Raw genomic sequence first — 21,716 nt, 5'->3', positions numbered from 1 at the left:
TACCTTTGCCTTGGGTAGTTTTTTCTAATAAGAAAGACCCCTCTGCAGATATTTGGAACTTTCCCTGTGACTTTTTCCCTTTTTGTTTTGTTTTGTTTTTTACACTACAAACTCTACCTGCCATGATTTCCTCAAACTCTGATTTTAAGATTTTATCAAATTAGTGAGAGACTACCTGACTTCATTAGACTCTTGCTTCTTGCATCATGGTCCCACATGATGTTCTGGATAGAGTTCTGTCCCTCTTTATGCCCCTGACCTCAGGCAACCATTGATCCCCTTTTGGTCACTATATAGATTAATTTGCATTTTCTTGAATTCTGTACACATGGAATTATACAAATATGTATCTTCGATACCCAACCTCTATCTATCACTCAGCATGATTTTCAGATTCATTCACATTTTTCTATTAGTGGTTCATTTCATACTGTTGCTGAAACTTTCTGCAGTATAGCCATACCATCTTTTTAGAATGCCCTACACTAAATTTAGGTTAACAGTATAGCTATACCATCTTTTTTAGAATGCCCTACACTAAATTTAGGTTATAATATCATAATCATCATATTCTAATGTATTTATTTGGCTACCTCAGTGCTGTGATGAAGATATTCATTTACCAATATTCTAAAATCAAAAAGTCAAACTTTTCTTCCTCTTCATTAGTTCACTCATTGACTTCAATTTTTAAAAAAGTCTCTATAATATCACTTTTCCCCTTTAGGTGTTTTTGTGGTCGCTTGGTCAAGCAACATGCTTGTTTCACTGCAAGTCTTGCCATGAAATACTCAGATGTGAAATTGGGTGACCATTTTAATCAGGCAATAGAAGAATGGTCTGTGGAAAAGCATACAGAACAGAGCCCAACGGATGCTTATGGAGTCATCAATTTTCAAGGGGGTTCTCATTCCTACAGAGCTAAGGTAGGTCACATACTTGATTTTTTTCTTTTTTAACTTCATTTATCTTGTTATCTAAAGAATAAGCATTTATTATCTAACAGTTTATATAGTACCAAGATGGAAAGTTAGTCTCAGATCTTCGGTGGATTGAACCTCTTATCAATTATAAATGTCTTTATTTCTTGTCATTTTTCTTAATGAAATTTCCTTTTTCTGAAAGGATAGCTAAACCTTCTTTTTTTTTCCCCCCTCACTTTTAACCTTTTCTTATGTTAATAGGTGTCTTTTGTGAGCATGGTGGTGGCAAGCCTTTAGTTCTACCTGCTCTGCAGAGGCCAAGGCAGTGTATCACTTGAATTCACAAGTTTTAAGATCAGCTGGGAAGCATACCAAGATGCTGTCTCAAAAACTAAGCAAATGAAAGATATGTCTTTTTAGCAGTATATAGTTTTTAAAAATTTAATCTGTTTTATATTTAAGTTTAGAATCATATTGATTACCTATTTGTTCGTTTTCTTTCTTTGTCCCTTTTCTTTCTTGTATTCTTTTGGATTAAGTGTTTTTAAAAATTATTTCTTTCCTTTTTTTGTTGGTATGTTATTCATGTTCTTTTTCTGTTCTGTAATTTATAATAAATGGTATAAAATGCATTTTTAACTTGTTATCTATCCCGAGTTAGTACTTTTATCATGAGTTAGTACTTTTACCACTTCTACAAAGCAAGAACTTCTAGAATATTTGTAACTGTATTTGCTTCCCCTGTGATTTTTGTGCTTTTATTGGTCGGAATTTTAATTCTGTATATTTTAAACCTGTGCAACATAATTATTCATCATTTAGATTTAAACATTATAACCTTTCCATTCTTCTGCCTGCCTTCTCCCCTTGATGAGAAAAGCACTGCCAAATGGTGGGCTCATTCTGTACAACTTTTCTTTTTCTCCTGAATCAATCCCAAAAGTTTTCATTGCCTTTGTAACTCCCTGATTCCTTAAACAGATTTTATTTACCATTTTTCTAGTTTCTATAGTTGCCAGAAGTAGAGTAGTTCAAAAAAGCCTAGTCAAGCTGGTCATAGTGTTGTTGCACACATGTAATCCCAGTGACTCTGGAGGCTGAGGCAGGAGAATCACAAGTTTGAGGCCAGCCTCTGCAATTTAGCGACACCTTGTCTCAAAACAAAAAGGACTGGAAATATAGCTCAGTGGCTAGAGTACTCTGGGTTCAATCCCTGGTACCATATAAAAACAACCTAATTCATCATTACTGGATATGAAATTCCTCATTTATTCCTAACGAAGTCTTTTTATAAATTTTTAATATAACTTTAGACTGTTTCCAAAGACTACTTTATATATTCAAGTGTAATAATGAGTTAAATAAAACTAATGCAAAAAGACAGTATAGAACAAACTGTTTACAAAATATTCTTAAGGTACTTAAATCTTCTACTTAGTTGTGTAGAATTCTGATATTTTGACTTTGTTTGTTGTTACAGAAATTTTCTGTTGTGTTCTCCCACCTCTTCTCTCTTTTTTGTTCTGGAAATTGAATCCAGGGGCGCTTTACTACTGAGCTATATCCCAACCCTTTTTAAAAAAATTTGAGATAGGATCTTGCTAAGTTGCTGTATCACTAAATTGCTGAGGCTGCCTTTGACCTTTCAATCCTGTCTCAGCCTCCCAAGTTGCTGGGATTACAGGTGTGTGCTACCATGAGCAGCTGTTTCTTCTCTGTAAAGGAGCAAGCGGTATATTGTTTTGTAGAGACCCTTTCTTAGACATGTCTAAAAAATTGTATCTTCCAATATTTGACTATTTCAGGTTTCTTATGAATTAATTCATGCACGTGCTTTGGACAGAGAATGAATTAAAGTGGTTGTTGCAAGTGTTTTATGATGTTACTTAAAATTTTCAAAACAGAGGAAGTGTTTCATAGATGTGATAACTTATTTTCTATTGTTGTAATTATTATTATTTTGTTATGCTGTTGATTGAACCCATAGCCTTACACATGCTAGCCAAATGCTCTACTGCTGATCTACACCCCCATCCCTTTTATTACTTTTTGAACAGGATGATTTTTCAGACGTATAACTGTGAAGCAGTCTGTTTTTGTTTTTTAAATATGGTGCCACAGATCAAACCCAGGGCCTGTACATACTTTATACTGAGCTACATACCCAGCCCCTTTAAGATTCTCTGATTACTTCTCAACTCAGTCATATCCAGTTACTTCCAGTGAAGGGGGAAAATCATCTGTATTTAAAATACCTTTTAAGATTTATAGCATATTCACAATTCTGTTATAAATGGTCTACAGATCATCGACAGTTTTCAAACAGATAATTCAGTGTTTGTCTTTAATAGTAGCAGTCTTTGACTAAAGCCTCTTTTTAAAATACTTTTTAATTAAAAAAATTTATTTCTAATATTTTAGTCTTTTAAAAATATTTTTAGTTATAGACAAATGAATGCCTTTATTCATTTTATTTATTTACGTGGGACTGAGGATCAAACCTCAGTGCCTTATACATTGTATGAGGCAAGTATTTTACCACTGAGCTACAACCTCAACCCCTCTGTTTTTAAAAAAATTTTCAGTTGTAGATGGACACAATACCTTTATTTTATTTATTTTTTTGATGTGGTGCTGAGGATTGAACCTAGTGCCTCACATGTATTAGGCAAGTGCTTTACCACTGAGCCACAACCCCAGTCCCTCTGTTAATATAATTCTTTTTTTCCCCTTTTCCCATCATCTTATCCAGTCTTAATACTTCTTTCTCACTGAGTATTCATACTAAAAGAAGGTAATACTGCAAATAGAATTGTAAATTGGATTGTTAATTGAATACAAAGTAACATTTGTGTCTTAAAGATGTTTATAAGATAGTTTCACTGCTTCTATAAGATCTAACATTGATCTTAGAGCTAAAATTGGTTGCCGTTGTTTATTCCTGTGAATGTAAACATATTGAAAATAGCCTGTAAAATCTCTTTTTACATAATCTGATTCAAGTAATTTTTTCCTAAAGCGAGATAATGTTGCATTATGAAAACTGTGAACCTATTCAACTATTTTGTCTCTTTAAAATATTTTTTATTTTAGTATGTGAGGCTATCGTATGACACCAAACCTGAAATCATTCTTCAACTTCTGCTTAAAGAATGGCAAATGGAATTACCCAAACTTGTTATCTCTGTTCACGGGGGCATGCAGAAATTTGAGCTACATCCACGAATCAAGCAGTTGCTTGGAAAAGGTCTTATTAAAGCTGCAGTTACAACTGGAGCCTGGATTTTAACTGGAGGGGTAAATACAGGTAATATCATGATTACATCAATTCTATTTAATTTGGAGATTTTTCATAATATCAATTAGGTATTTGAAATAATAGCAAATACCAAGTATAAATATGTTCAGTTCTTCTGTTAAATAGTCTACAATTCCTGGATAAAAATAACTGAATCTGTTTGGTTGTCATTTAGGCTTTAAAAAAATAATACACTTTCGAGCAGGAATTGGCAAACTACAGCTCATGTGCCAAAGCCAGCCCAATCCTTGTTTTTGTGAGTAAAGTTTATCTGAGCACAAATACACTCATTTATTTGTTTTATATTTGGCTGTATGTTTGTTTTGTTTTGTTTTTGCTGTAATAGCAGAGGCTAATTGCTATGGCAAAGACTGGCAAATGCCCTGCAAAGTCTAAAATGTTTACTGTTTGACCCTTTAAAAAATATTTGCTGACCCTAGTACATAGCATTAATTTTTATCATTTTCTGACAACTGGTAAATTGGTAGAAGAATGGCAGTTCATTGCCTCAGCAGTGGTAAAAAGTAGCTTTCCTATACTAATTTTTGATATGTTACCACCTTTCATTCCAAGTCTTTCCTGTTATGTATACAGCTTGACTATAAGGAGTGCAAATTAATTTCAATGTTTAAAGTAAAACATAATGATTTACATCAGTTTGAAAACATCTAATGTATTCATATCAGCAACTAGTTTTAGAGCCTCATTATCTGTCAGACATCTTTTGGGCTGCTGAGTTTATGTCATTCCACAAAACAGACAGGATAGTTACCTTCTGCATAGTGGGAGAGATGAAGACAACAAAGAGATAAATCAGTAATGTATAGTATGTTGGATGATGATAAGTGCTCTGCAAGTGCATGGAATAAAGAGGAGGGTTAAGGATGATTGATAAGGGATTATAATAAAATTTTGTACATACTTATGGAGAATTTGATGAGGTGAGAAATGAGGAGAGATGGAAGGATGAAGAATATGAGGGAGCAAAATGCAAGAAAGGCATGGGACAGGGCCTGTAAAAGTGAGGGAATTAATAATGTATTACAAAAAGAGTAAGAAAGCTTGGGTAGTTTGAGGGAAATAAACAAGGAGTGCTAGATGATGATGTCAGAAGTTGTTTGTATGTGGCATCAGGGAAGCATGTTGAACAGCAGGGCTAATAGATCATTATCTGAGACCTCCTGGGCTATTAAAAGAACTTTTGCTTTTACTCTAAGTGAGAAAGGAAGGATTTAAGTAGAGTGTTGACAAGAACAAAGATAATGGATAATGTTTTGAAAATAGACTTTGAGTGAGCAAGGGAGCAATGAAGATGCCGTTTTCTTAATCCAGATGAGGGAGAAGATCTGGTGTAGTGATATATTGTCAGAGGTGCCAAAACAAAATACCACAAACTGGGTGATTTAAACAGCAGATATTTACTTTCTCATGATTCTGGAGACCAAGTCAAGATTAAGGTGTCAGCAGGTTTGGCTGACTGCAAGACCTCACTCCTTGACTTGCAGGTGGCCACCTTCTTGCTGTGTCTTTTCTCTGTGTATAGGCATTCCTGGGGTCTCTTTGTGCTTAAATTTCCTCTTATATGGACACCAGTCAGTTGGATCAGAGTCTACTCTAAAGGCCTCACTTTAACTTAATCACCTCTTTAAGTGTCTTGTCCCTAAATAGAGCCACATTTTTGAGGTGTCAGGATTAGAGTTTCAACATGTGAATTTTGGGGGACACAATTCATCCCATAATAAGTTGTAATGAGAAATTACAATAGTGCCTCCTATCCATGTTTTTGGTTACTTCTATTTAACAGTGCATGGTCTGAAAATATTAAGTGGAAAATTTCAGAAATAAACAATTTATAAGTTTTAAATTGTGTACTGGTCTGAGTAGCATGGTGAAATGTTATGCCATCTCACTCCATGTTGACTGGGATTAAGTCATCTCTTTGTCCAGCATATCCATATTTGATAAATTACCTACCTCATTAGTCATTGGTAGCCATCTTATTTATCACATTGATTGTCCATCAGATGTACTATTATCACAATACTTGCATATAGGGTTCTGTACTACACAGTTTCCAACATCCACTGGGGGTCTTTGTACCATGTACCCCCACAGGTAAGGGGGAACTACTGTATATATTCTTCAGAGTTGTTTTTTTCCTACGTTTCCCCCTTGTTCTTGATTCAGTTTGACAACTTTTTGTTGTTGTATGTGTGTGTGTTGTGCTTATGGTTCTGTGCCATTGAGTCATATTCTTAATTTATTTTACATGATGTATAGAGAAACAAAAAATTAAATTACTTAGAAGTCTAAGAAAGGACCGGGCCTTATAGGAGCATGATAGAATGTAGTTTACATGTGTTTTAGGCAGTTGTAGTGATTTGATGTTGTGATTTGTTTTCTTATTCCATTTTGGTCAGATTATTCCTTTGAAAGCTTGGCTTTGGATGTCATTGCCTTATATCTCATGTGTAAAGAAATACACTACAAATTGTAATGTTAAAAACTAAGCACAGGATTGTTCTGAGCCTGATAAAAACTTTGAACTAAAACAAATTTTGCATGAACAGGTGTGGCAAAACATGTTGGCGATGCCCTCAAAGAACATGCTTCCAGATCATCTCGAAAGATATGCACTATTGGAATAGCTCCATGGGGTGTGATAGAAAACAGAAATGATCTTGTTGGGAAAGATGTAAGAATGGTTTTTACAATTTCTCATGTTTGCACTTACATATAAACAGAATTATAGCAAAAATGGAGCAAATCAACTTAAAATATTCATGATGATACCAGATTTTTCAAATGAAGTTTTAAAAAGCATTTTCCTGTGGTTTTCTTCTGATCTTTTTGAAAATACATTGATAAATATAAATGATAAATGCTTTCCATATCATGCCAGTTTTTTTAATTACATTTTTAATGACTATATGACATTAAGAATTAATCTTGGTACTCATAGGAGGAATCAAATACTAGTGTTTTATTTCTGTAGGCTAAAGATGTGAATCTTATTAAAACTATTGAAAAGGAGTCATTTTCAAGTGTTATTAAGTTTCTAATATCAATTTTAAATATCTACTTTATGGCTAGAAAAATAACAATGTAACATTTTATTGCTTTATTTAAAAATATTCTTTATATATTGCAGTTTACTCACTTAATCTCATAGTAGTTTCTTAGCACTATATATTTACTTATTTACTGTTTCTCCTTTTGCATGTGATAATGAAATACATAATTTTGCAATAAGGAATAAGATGTAATTATGTGGTTCAACTTGTTATTGATTAGTCTTCAACTGCTTAATAACTCATGTTCTGTATCACTCTCTATTTCTTAATGTAAAATAGAATTTTAACGCTTTATAGATTATTTCACATTTTATTTTACATTCTATTACATTTAATCCTGCCCACTAACTCTTATGTTTGCTATTGTTTAGGTGGTTGCTCCTTATCAAACCTTATTGAACCCCCTGAGCAAATTGAATGTTCTGAATAATCTCCATTCCCATTTCATACTGGTGGATGATGGCACTGTTGGAAAGTATGGGGCAGAAGTCAGACTAAGAAGAGAACTTGAAAAAACTATTAATCAGCAAAGAATTCATGCTAGTAAGGGAATTCACAAATTTGTTATCATTGAAATTATTCTGAGCTGTATTAAGAACCAGTAATGTTCTAGAAAAGTTGAATGTGGAAGTGCCCTTTTCCTTATATAGCAAGATAATCTACAAAACAACCAAGAGTGGGTGATCTTAGACAAAATTATAAGACCTAGGATAAGGTGTCTCAGGCCAAACAGGGCACTCAGGCTTCATGGCCAAAGACAGAAAGATTCATTAGAAGCTTTATAGCTATTGTTTGTCATTGCTGCCCAAGGAATTTACAAGTATTCTTAATGTCTTATATATTCCAATACATAGCTTTGTAATTCAAGATTGAAAAGTAAAAAGGAATAAAGCCACTTTGTTATAAAGTAAGAATAAGCATATTTAAAGTTTAAATTGAGTAGATATCACTCTTTGGTAAATGTGTCTTAAAAATTGTTATTCTTGGGTCTAATTTTCCTTTCCAATCATGGCTGAACTTTCTGGTTCAACATCTAGGTTTTATTACAAATAGAAGAAATTTTGTTACCCTAGGACACAAAGGTGAACTCTATGACAAAATGAAATAGAAATACAAAATTACAGAATTGTGCATTAAGATTATGGTGGAGGCAGAACATTTATAAAAATTAGAAATGTATAATTCACAGTTAACCAATATTTTGTATTTTCTCACCACACTGCATGTTGTAAAAACAAAAATTGGTCTTCACTAACTAAATTTTTTCTTTTACTCTTGAAATCAGAATTTTATCAGTTTCACTTAAATAATTCTGACTTACTGATTTCTATATTAATGTATACCAAATGATATATTAGATTTTCTGATTTTTGTCTTTTAGAACACTTTCCAGGTAGTGACAAAGTAATACTTTATGTGAGACAGATATTACATTGAGTAAAGTCAAGTCAACACAGTCTGACAAGAACTTATGTCCTGACATTTAACTTTATATTTTAAAAAACAAGATAAAATTACTGAATTTTATCTAGTTTTCTAATTAAACTTTTACTCTTTTAGGAATTGGCCAAGGTGTCCCTGTGGTGGCCCTGATATTTGAGGGTGGGCCAAATGTTATACTCACAGTTCTAGAATACCTTCAGGAAAGTCCCCCTGTTCCTGTAGTTGTATGTGAAGGAACGGGCAGAGCTGCAGATTTGCTAGCCTATATTCATAAACAAACAGAAGAAGGAGGGTAAGTATATTAGTATAGCAAATTTTAATAACCTGATTGAAGAGTCTTGTGGTCTTTAGTGTATTGGGTTACTTTGAGTGGTTAATGAATATGAAAATCTGAGGTTTAATACATTTTGTTGAGGCTTGAGGAAATAACCTGCTCATACATTATTGGAATGAAGTAAAACATGGTTTATCTGTATTCATAGAAGAAAGTGGTTTGCTACAGAAGCACATATCCAATAGTTTCATTTCTGGGTATTGTTTCTACAGATGTTCAGCTATGATAAAAATATATATGTAAATTTTTTTTAATTATGGGATTTGTAAGAGTAAAAGATTGAAACAAAGTACACCATCCATCAGAAAAAGACTAGATAAGTAAATTGTGGCATATTTACAAAATATGTAGTTTATTGCTGAATAAAGATGTACTTTTTGCTAGATTTATGAAGATTAACAAAATGTCTGCCTGGAAAAAAGAAGATATAAAGCAGTATATAAATTGTGCCACTCTTATGTAGAGAAAAGAGGTGCTAATTATTTGTGTATGTAGAAAGAGCTCTTCTACATTTGTGTATGTAGAAAGTCATACACGCTAATAGTAATTAATAGTAAGAGTAAAGGGCTGAGATGGAATTGGGAAGATGAAAGACAGTGGAAAGGAGATTTTTGCTATGAATTTTCATATTTTTATGTTTTCTGTATTTGAGCTGTATAAGCTATATATTTTCTATGAGCTCATTTCTATGAGCTATATACACTGCTCATAGAAAGAAAAGTGTAAATACATTCAAGACATCTTGGCAAAATATTGCTTTATACACCATAATATTTTAAATTTATCTTCACATAGTATCTTATAACTCTAACACTGATTGCAGCATATACTTTATTAAAAAAAATTATAAACTATACTATAGGCAGTGATGCACACCTATAATCTGCACAGCTTGGAAGGCTGAACACAGAAAGATCCAAGTTCAAAGGCAGCCTCAGCAACTTAGTGAGGCCCTAAAGACTGGGAATGTGGCTCAGTAATTAAGTGCCTCTGGGTTTAATTACTGGGATCTCCCAAGAAAGTGTGTGTATGCACACACACGCTAATTCAAAGATAAAAATAACTTCATTCTTTTTTTTTTTCCCTAAAGTCATAGTGAAGGAGAAAATAATTCTGCCCAATATAAAATATTTAATAGTAATAGAATATCACCAAAAGTCTCATGTGGACCTACCTGTACTTCATTTTAATCTCATAAATAATGGAATATGAAATTAGTAAATTGTTATATTTCCTCTTATACTAGAAATCTTCTTGATGCAGCAGAGGTTGATATCATTTCAACCATCAAGAAAACATTTAACTTTGGCCAGAGTGAAGCAGTTCATTTATTTCAAACACTGATGGAGTGCATGAAAAAAAAAGAGCTTGTAAGTAGATTTCAGCAGAGTAAGACTTTTTGTTTCTTCCAAAGTACATTCTAAATTGGGGAGATACTTTTGCTTCTAATTCAGATTTAAAATGTTTAAATCTTAAAATTTTTAAAAAAATTTTTATATTTTAATTTTTAAAATTTGTTCTAATACGTGACAGTTTGAATTTAATACATTGTACACAAATGAAATATAATTTCTCATTCCTCTGGCTGTACGTGGTGCTGAGTCACACCAGTAGTGTAATCATACATGTCTCATTCGACTTTTCTTCTCATCCCCACTGTCTCACCCCTTCCCTCACTCCTCTTTGCACAATCCAGAGATCCTTCATTCTTCCCTCCTCTGCCACCTCTCCCCACTGTGGATCAGCATCTGCATATCAGAGAAAACGTTCAGCCTTTGGTTTTTTGTTCTTTTTTTTTTTTTTTTTGCGGTGCTGAGGATTGAACCCAGGGCTGAGTGCTTGCAAGGCAAGCACTCTACCAACTGAGCTATGTCCCCTGCCCCAGCCTTTGGATTTTTAACCATGTAAAATGTCATTCATTTATTGGTCTTTTCAAACTACATAGTGATAAAGAAGGATTATGGTTTTTTATATGGTATTGAAACACTATATTTACATTTCTCTTTTAGGAAAAGTTTCCTAACTGGATCTTAACAGGTTATGTCCAGTATCAATAAAGAACTGTAAGGAGGAGGCTGGGCTTGTAGCACAGTGGTAGTGTACTTGCCTAGCGTGTGTGAGGCACTGGGTTTGATTCTCAGCACCGCATATAAATAAATAAAATAAAGGTATACATATGTAGAGAGAGAAATGTAAAGACATGTTGATGGCTTTTCTATTACGATATGTGAAAAAAAAATTTAGGCAATTTTATTCTGAGGGAGTGCTTAAAAGTAGTATGTTAAAATATCAGTACTGCTTAGTTTTAATCATGAGTTTTAAGTTTTCAGAGATAGAAATTTTGAGTAGTCTATAAATAGATGATAACATTTGATTTGCTGTCTGCTTCCATTGCAAGTTTTATATGCTGAAATGAAGTCATTTGAAAAATTTGTATTTGGGCTATAATAATCTTCTATTTCATGAAAAACGTTATTAGATAACATGGTATTACAGTTCAAGAAATTTATAGGCATTTTCAATAAAAGAATTAAAGTGGGGCAGGGGTTGTGGCTCAGTAGTAGAATGCTTGCCTAGCATGTGTGGGCCACTGGGTTCGGTCCTCAGAACCACATAAAAATAAATGAAAGTATTGTGTCCATTTACAACTAAAATATATACTTAAAAAATAAATTGAACTAAGCAAATATCCCTCATTCAAGAACACATGTATTACTTGAATGAGTAAGTGTAACAAATAGCAGGACTTAGTTTTATAAGCAATCTATAGACTCGCCCTGTAAGTTGCTTGTTCTGATAGCCAACATAAGATAGGTCAAAAAAATGTGAGTATGGTATGAAACCAAATATTCTGAGCATACTTGCTATTATATTATTGGTAAATAATAACTGATAGTCTTAATTTTGGGTTTTTTTTTCGGGGCAGGGAGTTGATTGATGTTTTCTGGACTCCTCCCCTCAAATACCTACGTACATATCTTCCTACCTCTCACTCCCACCCCAATAGTTTTTAAAATTACTTTGTTTTATGATATGTTAGCTTTAAAAATATAAAGACATAATATTATGAATTAATATTTAAATAGATCACTGTGTTCCACATTGGATCAGAGGAACATCAGGATATAGATGTAGCAATACTTACTGCACTACTAAAAGGTAAGACTTTTAAAACTTTTATCTGTAGTGTCTTTAAAGTATGGCCTATTTATATAAGATAGGACTTTTTAAATTTGGTTCTTTTTTTTGTGAAAGACACAATGTTGGTTTTTGTTGGCAGTAAGTTAGCGTTTGTTTTCATCTTGTAGAATTATTTAAGTTCATAGCAAATTAAGTTTATAGCAAGGTTTATGCCTGCAGATTCATTTTAATTATCCCATTAAAATAAGTATTTAAAGGTAGTAAGAAATTTAGTTGATAGATATTAAAGTAGAATTCTCAAGCATGCTGTTTTTATAGTGATATCATATAGGACTGAAGGATGGATACACAAGCACATTGTTTTTCTCTCAGTATCTCACTAAATACCTCCAGCTGATATAGTGACATTGCAGTGAAAATTTTTTTCAAACATTAGAAACTAAAATGGTGTTCAATCTAGGTACCTCAAATCAAAGTATGCAGTGATGTGATAGGAGTAGAGAAAGAGGATACTTTATTTTTCATAAGAATTTTCCAAATATTGGACCACAACAAATTGCCAGTACATCAAGCATTTAAAAAAATACTATAATTAAATGTATATCATCTTGGGATCAAAAGATCGTGACAGGAAAACTAGAAACCATGAAAGATGAGTAAGTGGAATGATGTAAAAATAAAATTAAGGTAAAAAGAGAGCCCCATCTACATGTAGTATTTGCCATATACTTTCTGTATGCTGACCACTATGCTTCAGTGGTTTACTTATTTCATTTTATCCCTACAGTATACTGTACCCAAGGGGTATATTTCCTTTTATATTTCTCATTTTATAAATAAGGAAACAAATATTAAAGTGGAGGAATCTCAAAGAGCTGTTAAAAATTATTAAGAACTGGGCACAGTGGCGCCCACCTGTAATCCCAGCAGTTCAGGAGGCTGAGACAGGAGGATCATGAGTTCAGGGTCAACCTCAGCAACGGCAAGGTGCTAAGCAACTCAATGAGACCCAGTCTCTAAATAAAATACAAAATAGGGCTGGGGATGTGACTCAGTGGTCAAGTGCTCCTGAGTTCAATCCCTGGTACCCACCCCCCAAAAAAATTATTACGAAAAAGATGAATACCTTATGGGAAAAATGGGTCCAAATTGATGTAAATGATACTTGAGGAAGAATTCAAATACTTGTTTTCCCTGATAAGTGGATGATGATATATAATGGTGGTGGGGAGGTGGGAAGTGAGAGAAGAATGGAGGAACTTTAGATTACGTAGAGGGAAATGAGAAGGAGTGGGGTATGAAAAATGGTGGAATGAGACAGACATCATTACCCTATGTACCTGTATGATTACACGAATGGTATGAATCTACATCATGTACAACTATAGAAACAAAATGATGTACCCCATTTGTGTACAATGAATAAAAATGCAGTCTATAAAAAATAAAAATTACATTAAAAAAAGAATTTAAATACTTGGAGGAAAGATGGTCAGCATTATAGTATAGAAGAAGAATGTAAATTTTATGCTCTTTGTTGATGATATATGCCTTCTGAAAAATATTTGGGAAGTATATAAAAACCCTTAACATATCTATCTTGTGTCCCGCAATTTGATTCCTAGAAAATCATCCTATTTAAATAATCAAACATGTACCAAAATATATTTGGTAAACATTCAAAATAACCTGAATATCCACTAGAATATTTTTTGAATAAATTGTGGTTCAACTTTAAAATAAATTAATATATATATAAAGTAGATCTGTGTATACTGTTGAGAAAAATTAAGTTGTCATACATAGTAAGGTAAACAAAACAGACTACTGAACACTTTGTATAATATCCCATTTTCAAATAAATAAAAGAATATGAATGCCCTTATATATGTACAGAAAAGAACATGAAAGGATGTTTTTTGAGAATCTTAACAGCCAGTACTGACTGTGATAGAGGTAGATCATCAACATTTTCTCATCTTTTTGCATTCTGAATTATATACAACAAATGAGGCTGTGTAGTTTCTATAGTTGGAAAATAAAAGCCTCCATCCTGAGGTTACTTACTCTCTGACACAGGGTATTTCTGAACAATGTCTGACAACAGATGTGTAAGTTAATTAAAGGGTGGTAGGGAGCTATTCCTAAGTGTTAACATATTAATGGAGATAAACTTGCGAACTATTTTCTTTATTCAATTAGGTACGAATGCATCTGCATTTGACCAGCTTATCCTTACATTGGCATGGGATAGAGTTGACATTGCCAAAAATCATGTGTTTGTTTATGGACAGCAGTGGCTGGTATGTAAATAATCTATATACACAATATAATTAAACCCAGTACTATAGGTTCTCTGTATCCATAGGTTCCATAACTAGGGATTCAACTAACCATAGGTTTTGTATTATGTAGTTAGTCCTACAGTGATGGCATCTGTACTGAACACATACGCACTTTTTTTCCTTGTCATTATTTCCTAAACAATATAGTATAATAATTATTTGCATAATATTTACATTACCTTAGGTATAAGTAATCTAGAGATAAAGTATATAGGAGAATATTTGTATAGTATATGCAAATATTCACCATGTAATTTTACCTAAATTGTCCGTGAATTTCAGTAGCCACAGGGAACCAATTCCCCACAGACAATAAGGAACAACTGTAATAACAAAATGTTTGATGAAACTGTGACCTAACTTCACATTTTACCTTTTGCCACAGTGCAAAATTCCTTTAGCTGAATATTTTTACAATATCCAGATCCATTTAGGTTATGAAAGTTCTATTTGCCTCTTGATAATCTTGCTTTTTATGGGGTATGTAGATCTCTAAAAATTCTAGAGTTGAAGGAGTCTTGGAACTCTTATTGTATGTACAAGATAACTCATTATAGTATTTCTTTGGATGCTTACACCTGCTCCTTCCAGTCTCCCCATTCAACTAAATGGAAACAACAAATTTGCAGCTTCTGAAATGAGAAACTTCAGTGTAATCTTTCACTTTTTTCTTTCTCATATACTATAATCTAATTCCATCTGTAAATCTAAATATATATACTTTCAGACTATCCATGTTTATCATCCTCAATGAATCTCTTATCATCTTTCTTTTATTTCAGTAGTATCCCTTTTGATTTTCCTGCTCTTATTCATCCTATCATTTTACAGACAAGATGTATCAGTTCACATTTACTCAGAGTTCAGAGCCTATATGAAGACCTACAAAACTTTGTATCATCTGTTCTATTACTACTTCTCTTACATACTACCACTATTCCTTTTGGTCTCTTTTGTAGCCTTTTTGACCTTCTTGGTATTGTTTTTGAACATATTAAGCATACTCATATCTCTAAGTTTTGTTCTTGTTCTTCTCTCTGGAACATTATCCCCTAGCTATCCACCTACTTTATTTCCTCATCTCCTTTTGTCTTTCATTTTTTTCATTTTCTCCGTTTGGACTTTAACCAGATGTCTCCAGTTAAACTTTCTCTGCCTATTCTGTTTTAGTAGTATCCCCATATGTCAGCATTTTGTGTGTTCTTCCTTGCTTTTTGTTTTACCCTCTAGTATTTATTACCATCTGACAACCCATATAAATTAGCTACCTATTTATTTATGATTTATCTTTTTACTCCTAGAAAGAAAATTTTATGAGGGCAAGCGTATCTTTCAGTTTTATTAACTGCTATGTACACAACCTTGTAAAGTAGTGAGCACTTGACAAATTCTTCTTACTTGTCTGAGTCCTTAGGAGGCCATGTAAATTAAATGTTCATCTGTACCTTGGAGTATCACCAGCCTTTATAATAGAAAGGATAAGTTAGATATTTTTCATCTACATAAATAGAAACAGCAAATTATAGAAAAGTATGCATTGTATGATTGTAATTGTGGCAAATTCTCTTTATGAGTACACAAACATTTGTGCCTATCTACATGTATTGTCATGTTATCTTTTAATTTTTTTTTTTTTTTGTGGTACTGGGGATCAAACTCGGGACTTCAAGCATACTAGGCAAGTGCTTTACCACTGAGCTATAAGCTCAGCCCCTTAGTATTTTAAAACTTAATGGAATATGGCTGGAGAGATGAGGGCTAGCAGAGGAAAAGGTTTGTTTTATACTATTTTGTGATGTTTGATTCTTTTTAAAAAACTATACGAATATATTTTCTGTATTGTAATAAAAAAAAAAAAACTAGTCACTTTCTCCCTTGGAGGACTGTAGAGAAAGAAATTGATATTAATCTCTTGTGGTAAAACTCAAAGTTGTCTCCTTGCATATCAAGGATTGGATGAAGCCTTTTGTCTTTCATACATAATGTTAGATGTATTTTATTTTGTGCTCCTTGCTTGAAAGAGTTTGCATGTCAGTTTAACTTTTTATCATTTGGTTTGCACTGAGTAAATGAAGAACTGCTGCTTACAAACAGATAGATTTTTTTTTTTTTTAGTGCATCTTTTTTCCCTCAGATGTGAAAATTTAGGCATGCTTTGATGTTGTTCTAGGATAGTGGTGGTAAGCCCAACTAGGTAGAATGCTTCTTTTTTAAAAACAATTTTTAGGGGTTAAGGATATAGCTTACGGATAGAGTGCCTGTTTAGCATGTGTGGGTCCCTGGATTTAGTACCCAGCCCTACCAGTAAGAATAAAAACAAGAATTTTATTAGGCCTCTTGTATTATACCAAAATGGAATTTCATAAATACTAAATAATTTTTTTAAAAACCAGTATAATGCCCTGATTATAATAAGTCAGAGAAAAGTGATTTATAATAAAAAAAAAATCAGTATAGAAATGTTCGAGAATGATAGCATTTTAAAGAAATAAGTCATATGCTTGCCCTTATTATAACAGAATCAGTGTCAGTGTTATAATTATGCATATGAAGTAATGCAGTTGTTGTTGTTATTAAGTACCACTGGGGAACGCAAAAGTATCCCTTGTAGGAATAGGACAAGGAAAGAGCAGAGAGAACCAAGTGGGCACTAGAGTAATTTTAAATAATAATGCTAGAGAAAGTAGTAACAAATCAATAATTTTATATGTGACAAGAGAAAGAGGAACTAATACTAAATAAAATAGGAATAACATGCAATAGGAATAACATGCCACAGTAAATTATGGGCTGTTATGTAGAGAAAATTGAAGTATTCTTATAAATTGATTAGGTCATATTTTTGAGGATAATAAAAAATATTTCCATGTTAGAACCAAGTAGTGAAAAAGATCACAGAAACTATACTTTCCATCATGAATTTTCATCATTAGCACTCATTTGATCAGAATATACTGAAAAAGATTGTAGAGACCTATCCTTTGCTAAGTCATGGAAATCAAAGATAGCCTGGGGAAAGAAAGAAAAATACAAGCTTCTATATAGAAGTTGTGTAATTGTGTGGTAAACCTGTGAAGACAAAATCAGAATATGATTTAAAAATAACAGGTAAAGAAACAATGATTTTGAAACTGATTTTGTCACAGACTTATCATCATATATTGCCCTAGTACTAAAAATATAAAGAAGCATTTATAACAGATATTAAAACTTTTATTAATGATATTCAATAAAATTTCTATATTTGATGTTCCTCTATTATGTGTTAGTATTTAATTGGGAAGCCTATTGAAAAGTTTATAAAATAGGCTAAGAAATTTGTAAGTAACAGCTGAAGTGCTAACTGGTATAGATCTGTATTAAACTGAAATGACATGGGTCGTGTTGCTGTCAAGCAATGTGATTTTTCCCTAACGGTGAATAATTTCTGTTAAAATTATGAAGAAGGATAAATACAATCTTGTCTGACTTGTGTTTTTGAGCTATTGTAAATAAATCAAGACAGAATATTCGTTCATATATAAAATAGAAGTTCTAATTTTTCACTCATGAGCATCTAACAGGGCAATAGAAAGTTTTGTGATTTGCACAGTTCCTATTTGTTTGACATTGTTCATCATGTCACATGATTTCTGGTGTCCCTTGGCTCTCCCCTTAAAAGTTAGTAATGGCACCCATGTACAGAAATGATTCATCCAAAACCTTCCTAAACATTGAGCACTGTTGCTCTAAGGCATTTCCCCCTAGATTTAATTGATAATGTGTTTTGTGGTTCTTTTTCCCCATGTAACACTTGATCTCTTACAGAAATAGCTTTTATGGAATACTCTTTGGAAGAAGTCTTTTTTTCTTCAAGGGAAGTCTTTTTTTATTTATTCATTAAATACTTTATGTCCTTGCCTTTGACTATTTTGTATCCACAATCGTGTTTAAAACTGTTTGAAAACAAATAAGTATAAATCCTAAGGACTTAAATTTAAGAAGTCTGATAATTAGTATATGTGAAATATGTTTATTAATTTTGATACTCTCTCAGGTTGGATCCTTGGAACAAGCTATGCTTGATGCTCTTGTAATGGATAGGGTTGCATTTGTAAAACTTCTTATTGAAAATGGAGTAAGCATGCATAAATTCCTCACCATTCCGAGACTGGAAGAACTTTACAACACTGTAAGTCTGTGATAAAATTCTTTGTTATGAATTACATATGACTGTTTTATTAACTTTGGGAAATGTCATTTTACCTGTACATGTCCATAAAGCTTTTAATATCTTGCTGGTTATATGAAAAAAATACAGCCACTCTTAGTATGAATTGGTTGCGTGAGAATCTGAAACACTTTTCCTGTTTTAAGAACCCTTTCCTATCACCACAGCCACATATGAAAGTAATGCAGATTTTACAGTTTTATTTCCTTTTTCTTCTCTTATTCTTTTTAAAGACTAGAGGATAACTGCTTCAATGCTGATTGTTTCTTTTGACTCCTTTGACTAATGGAGAAATTAAATACTTACTCCTCTTTCTGGTTTTTACATTCATGGGTTTTTCATATATATGTCCATATATAAATTCATACGTATCTTTATGTCCCCCTTTTAGCTTACTGTTTTTCATTTTTCTTTAAAAGGCTCCTAAAAACTGGTTATCTTGTTACAAAGCCTTTCTCATTTCATTTCAAATTTACCCTCTTAGTGATTTTCTGTGGTACCAATATGAATTTAACTGAGCTAAATAAGCTTTGACCAAATCCTACCTTCATAAGACTTCTCTGCAAAACCATTTACATTCATTCATTAGTTTCCACCCATTTCTTTCTTTTTCATTCCTAGTATCTTTGTACAACTCAATCAATTGCCAGTCAATTTCACTACCACTAGTACACTAATCTACTACTTCACTAATCTACTACTACAGTTCTTTATCTCTTTGTCTAATCTTTTCTTAAATCGGTTCTTTATTTTTATTATGACATTTTATTTATTATATCCTTCTTCTGCAGTTGGTAAACTTTTGATGATTGTATATGTACATAATAGTGCTCATACCTTTATCTTGATTTTCAAAAATCTTTTCACTTTGCCCTAGCTATCTTTCTCAATCTTTTCCCCCACCTCAACCCTTCCCTGCTTCCACCTCCAAATACCCAGTGTTTCAACTATATTGTCTACGTACTATTTTCTTAAAAAAAAAAAAAAAAAAAAACAAACTTTTTAAGAAAGCATTTGCTGTTTACATAGTGCTGATCTGTTTTCCTCTACTGATTTATTAGAATTTTAGTCATTGTTTAAAAATTTAGTTCAAATACCATGCCAGTACTAGCCAACCCTACTAACATAGTTAAGAAAAATGATGTCTTCTCCTATAGATTGTAAATTGTCTCTGAGTAGGGTTTATAACTTTATTTCCACCCATTCCCCCACCCATTTAATAGTGTCTGGGTTTTATTTATATATATATTGGAATACCGTATTAGAATGTAAAACCGATTTTTAGAACATTTCTCAATTTGTATTAAAGTAATAGTAATAAACTTGATACATGTTAAAATAAAATTATTATGTGTGTGTGTCTAGGGATTGAACTCAAGGCCTCATGCATGCTAAGCACAAATTCTGCCACAGAGCAACACCTCTAACCAATAACTTATTTTTAAAGAAAACAAAAAAATTAGTGAGAAAACAATTTTACATTTTTACAAACCTCTTTGGTGCTTGACCTCATAAAAGCATTTTGGATTCTCACATTTGCTTCTGAATTTAGTCTTATGATATCACACATCAAAAAGTCTCTGAAAAACTCCACTGAACATTGAAAGACTGAGAGTGAAAAAACAATGCATGTACAATCTTAATATGATTATAAAAGTAGTTTTTATCTTATAGGTCTCCCAAAGAAGTGTAAGAGACCTCAGGCATTTCTATATACCTTTTAAGATCTCATGTCTTAAAGTATATCCTTGGCAAATTAGCAACATCCTGTCTCAAAAATAAAATAGAAGTAACTGGAGTGTAGTTCAGTGATAGGAAAAGACTGGTGTATAGCTCAGTGGTAGAGTACCCCTGGTTCAGAATGTCTCCAGTACCACACACACGCACACACACACAAAGTATTAGGTTTATTTCTTTGTGATTATATACTGTTAGACAAAATACAGTAAAGCTTCATAGTATTCTAAAAATATGAAACAATTCATATTAACTAAGAAGACACTTTTATTTTAAAAAGTTATCTATAGAGAAAATAGGCAGAGATAACCTAGACTCTGAATAGACTATATCCTATAGAAAGAAGGCAGAGTAAGCAACCAGGTGTGATGGCACCTGCTTGCAATCCCATCAACTCAGGAGACTAAGGTAGGAGGGGGTTTGAGGTCAGCCTTAGCAACTTAGTGAGACCCTTTCTTAAAATCAAATTTTTAAAAACGGGCTTAACTCAGTGCCCCTGGGTTCAATCCCCAGTATCAGACAAAAGCAGGAGAACAACAGAGCAAATTAGATAGAATATAGTTATATACAGTCTCAATTATGGTAATCTTAAATATTTTATGCAGTCTAAAAACCATGATCATGTAGGAAAATAATTTTTTTTTTTTAAAAGAAAGAGTGGTCTGTGTTTCTGGATTTGAAATTGTATTCCCAAGGAGATGTGATCAAAATGGAAAACTAGATTGATTACTGTGAGAACATCTCATATAAAAAAGAACAACATGATGGTAGGATTAAATCTCGTGGTATCTTCTTTTTTTTTTTTAACTTTTAGTTAGCTTTATTGTTGTTCTAACTTTTTTAATGTGCAGCCTTACATTAGGTATGTGTGTATTTTTAAAATTAATAATTTTACTTTTGGAGATTTAAATCTAGGAAACTTTTTTATCAGGTAAACTAGGAATACTTTTTTCTACATTTTTAAAATTGGTGTGTTAATAGTTGTGTATAGAGGTGGGATTTGTTGTTACACATTCATATATGCACATGATATATAATTTGGCCAATATCATTCCCTTTTATTTCTCCTTTCCCTCCCATTTTGTTTCTACATGGCCCCTCCTCTGTTCTACTGATCTCCCTTTGATTTTCACGAGATCCTCTCCTTTTTTTTCCTCTTTCTTCTCTAGCATCTACGTATAAGAGGAAACATTTGATAGCTTTCTGAATTT

General features: G+C 32.6%; 1 protein-coding gene across 3 annotated transcripts in view; it reads left to right on the top strand.

Annotated features, from left to right (window-relative positions):
• TRPM7 (transient receptor potential cation channel subfamily M member 7) overlaps positions 1 to 21,716 on the top strand; it is a 105,606-nt gene that overhangs the window by 28,939 nt on the left and 54,951 nt on the right. For all 3 annotated transcript variants that reach the window (XM_079129875.1, XM_079129874.1, XM_079129876.1), the window contains exons 4-12: positions 728 to 926; positions 4,017 to 4,230; positions 6,792 to 6,916; positions 7,667 to 7,838; positions 8,856 to 9,030; positions 10,319 to 10,442; positions 12,159 to 12,231; positions 14,416 to 14,516; positions 18,595 to 18,729. In XM_079129875.1, the coding sequence (XP_078986001.1) occupies positions 728 to 926; positions 4,017 to 4,230; positions 6,792 to 6,916; positions 7,667 to 7,838; positions 8,856 to 9,030; positions 10,319 to 10,442; positions 12,159 to 12,231; positions 14,416 to 14,516; positions 18,595 to 18,729 (1,318 nt within the window). The remainder of the gene's footprint in view (positions 1 to 727; positions 927 to 4,016; positions 4,231 to 6,791; positions 6,917 to 7,666; positions 7,839 to 8,855; positions 9,031 to 10,318; positions 10,443 to 12,158; positions 12,232 to 14,415; positions 14,517 to 18,594; positions 18,730 to 21,716) is intronic.

Source organism: Sciurus vulgaris (genome assembly GCF_902686455.1).
Source record: "Sciurus vulgaris genome assembly, chromosome: 2".
Classification (NCBI taxonomy): Eukaryota; Metazoa; Chordata; class Mammalia; order Rodentia; family Sciuridae; genus Sciurus; species Sciurus vulgaris.
Note: the sequence above shows the minus strand (reverse complement) of the source record. Positions and strands in the feature narration are given on the sequence as shown.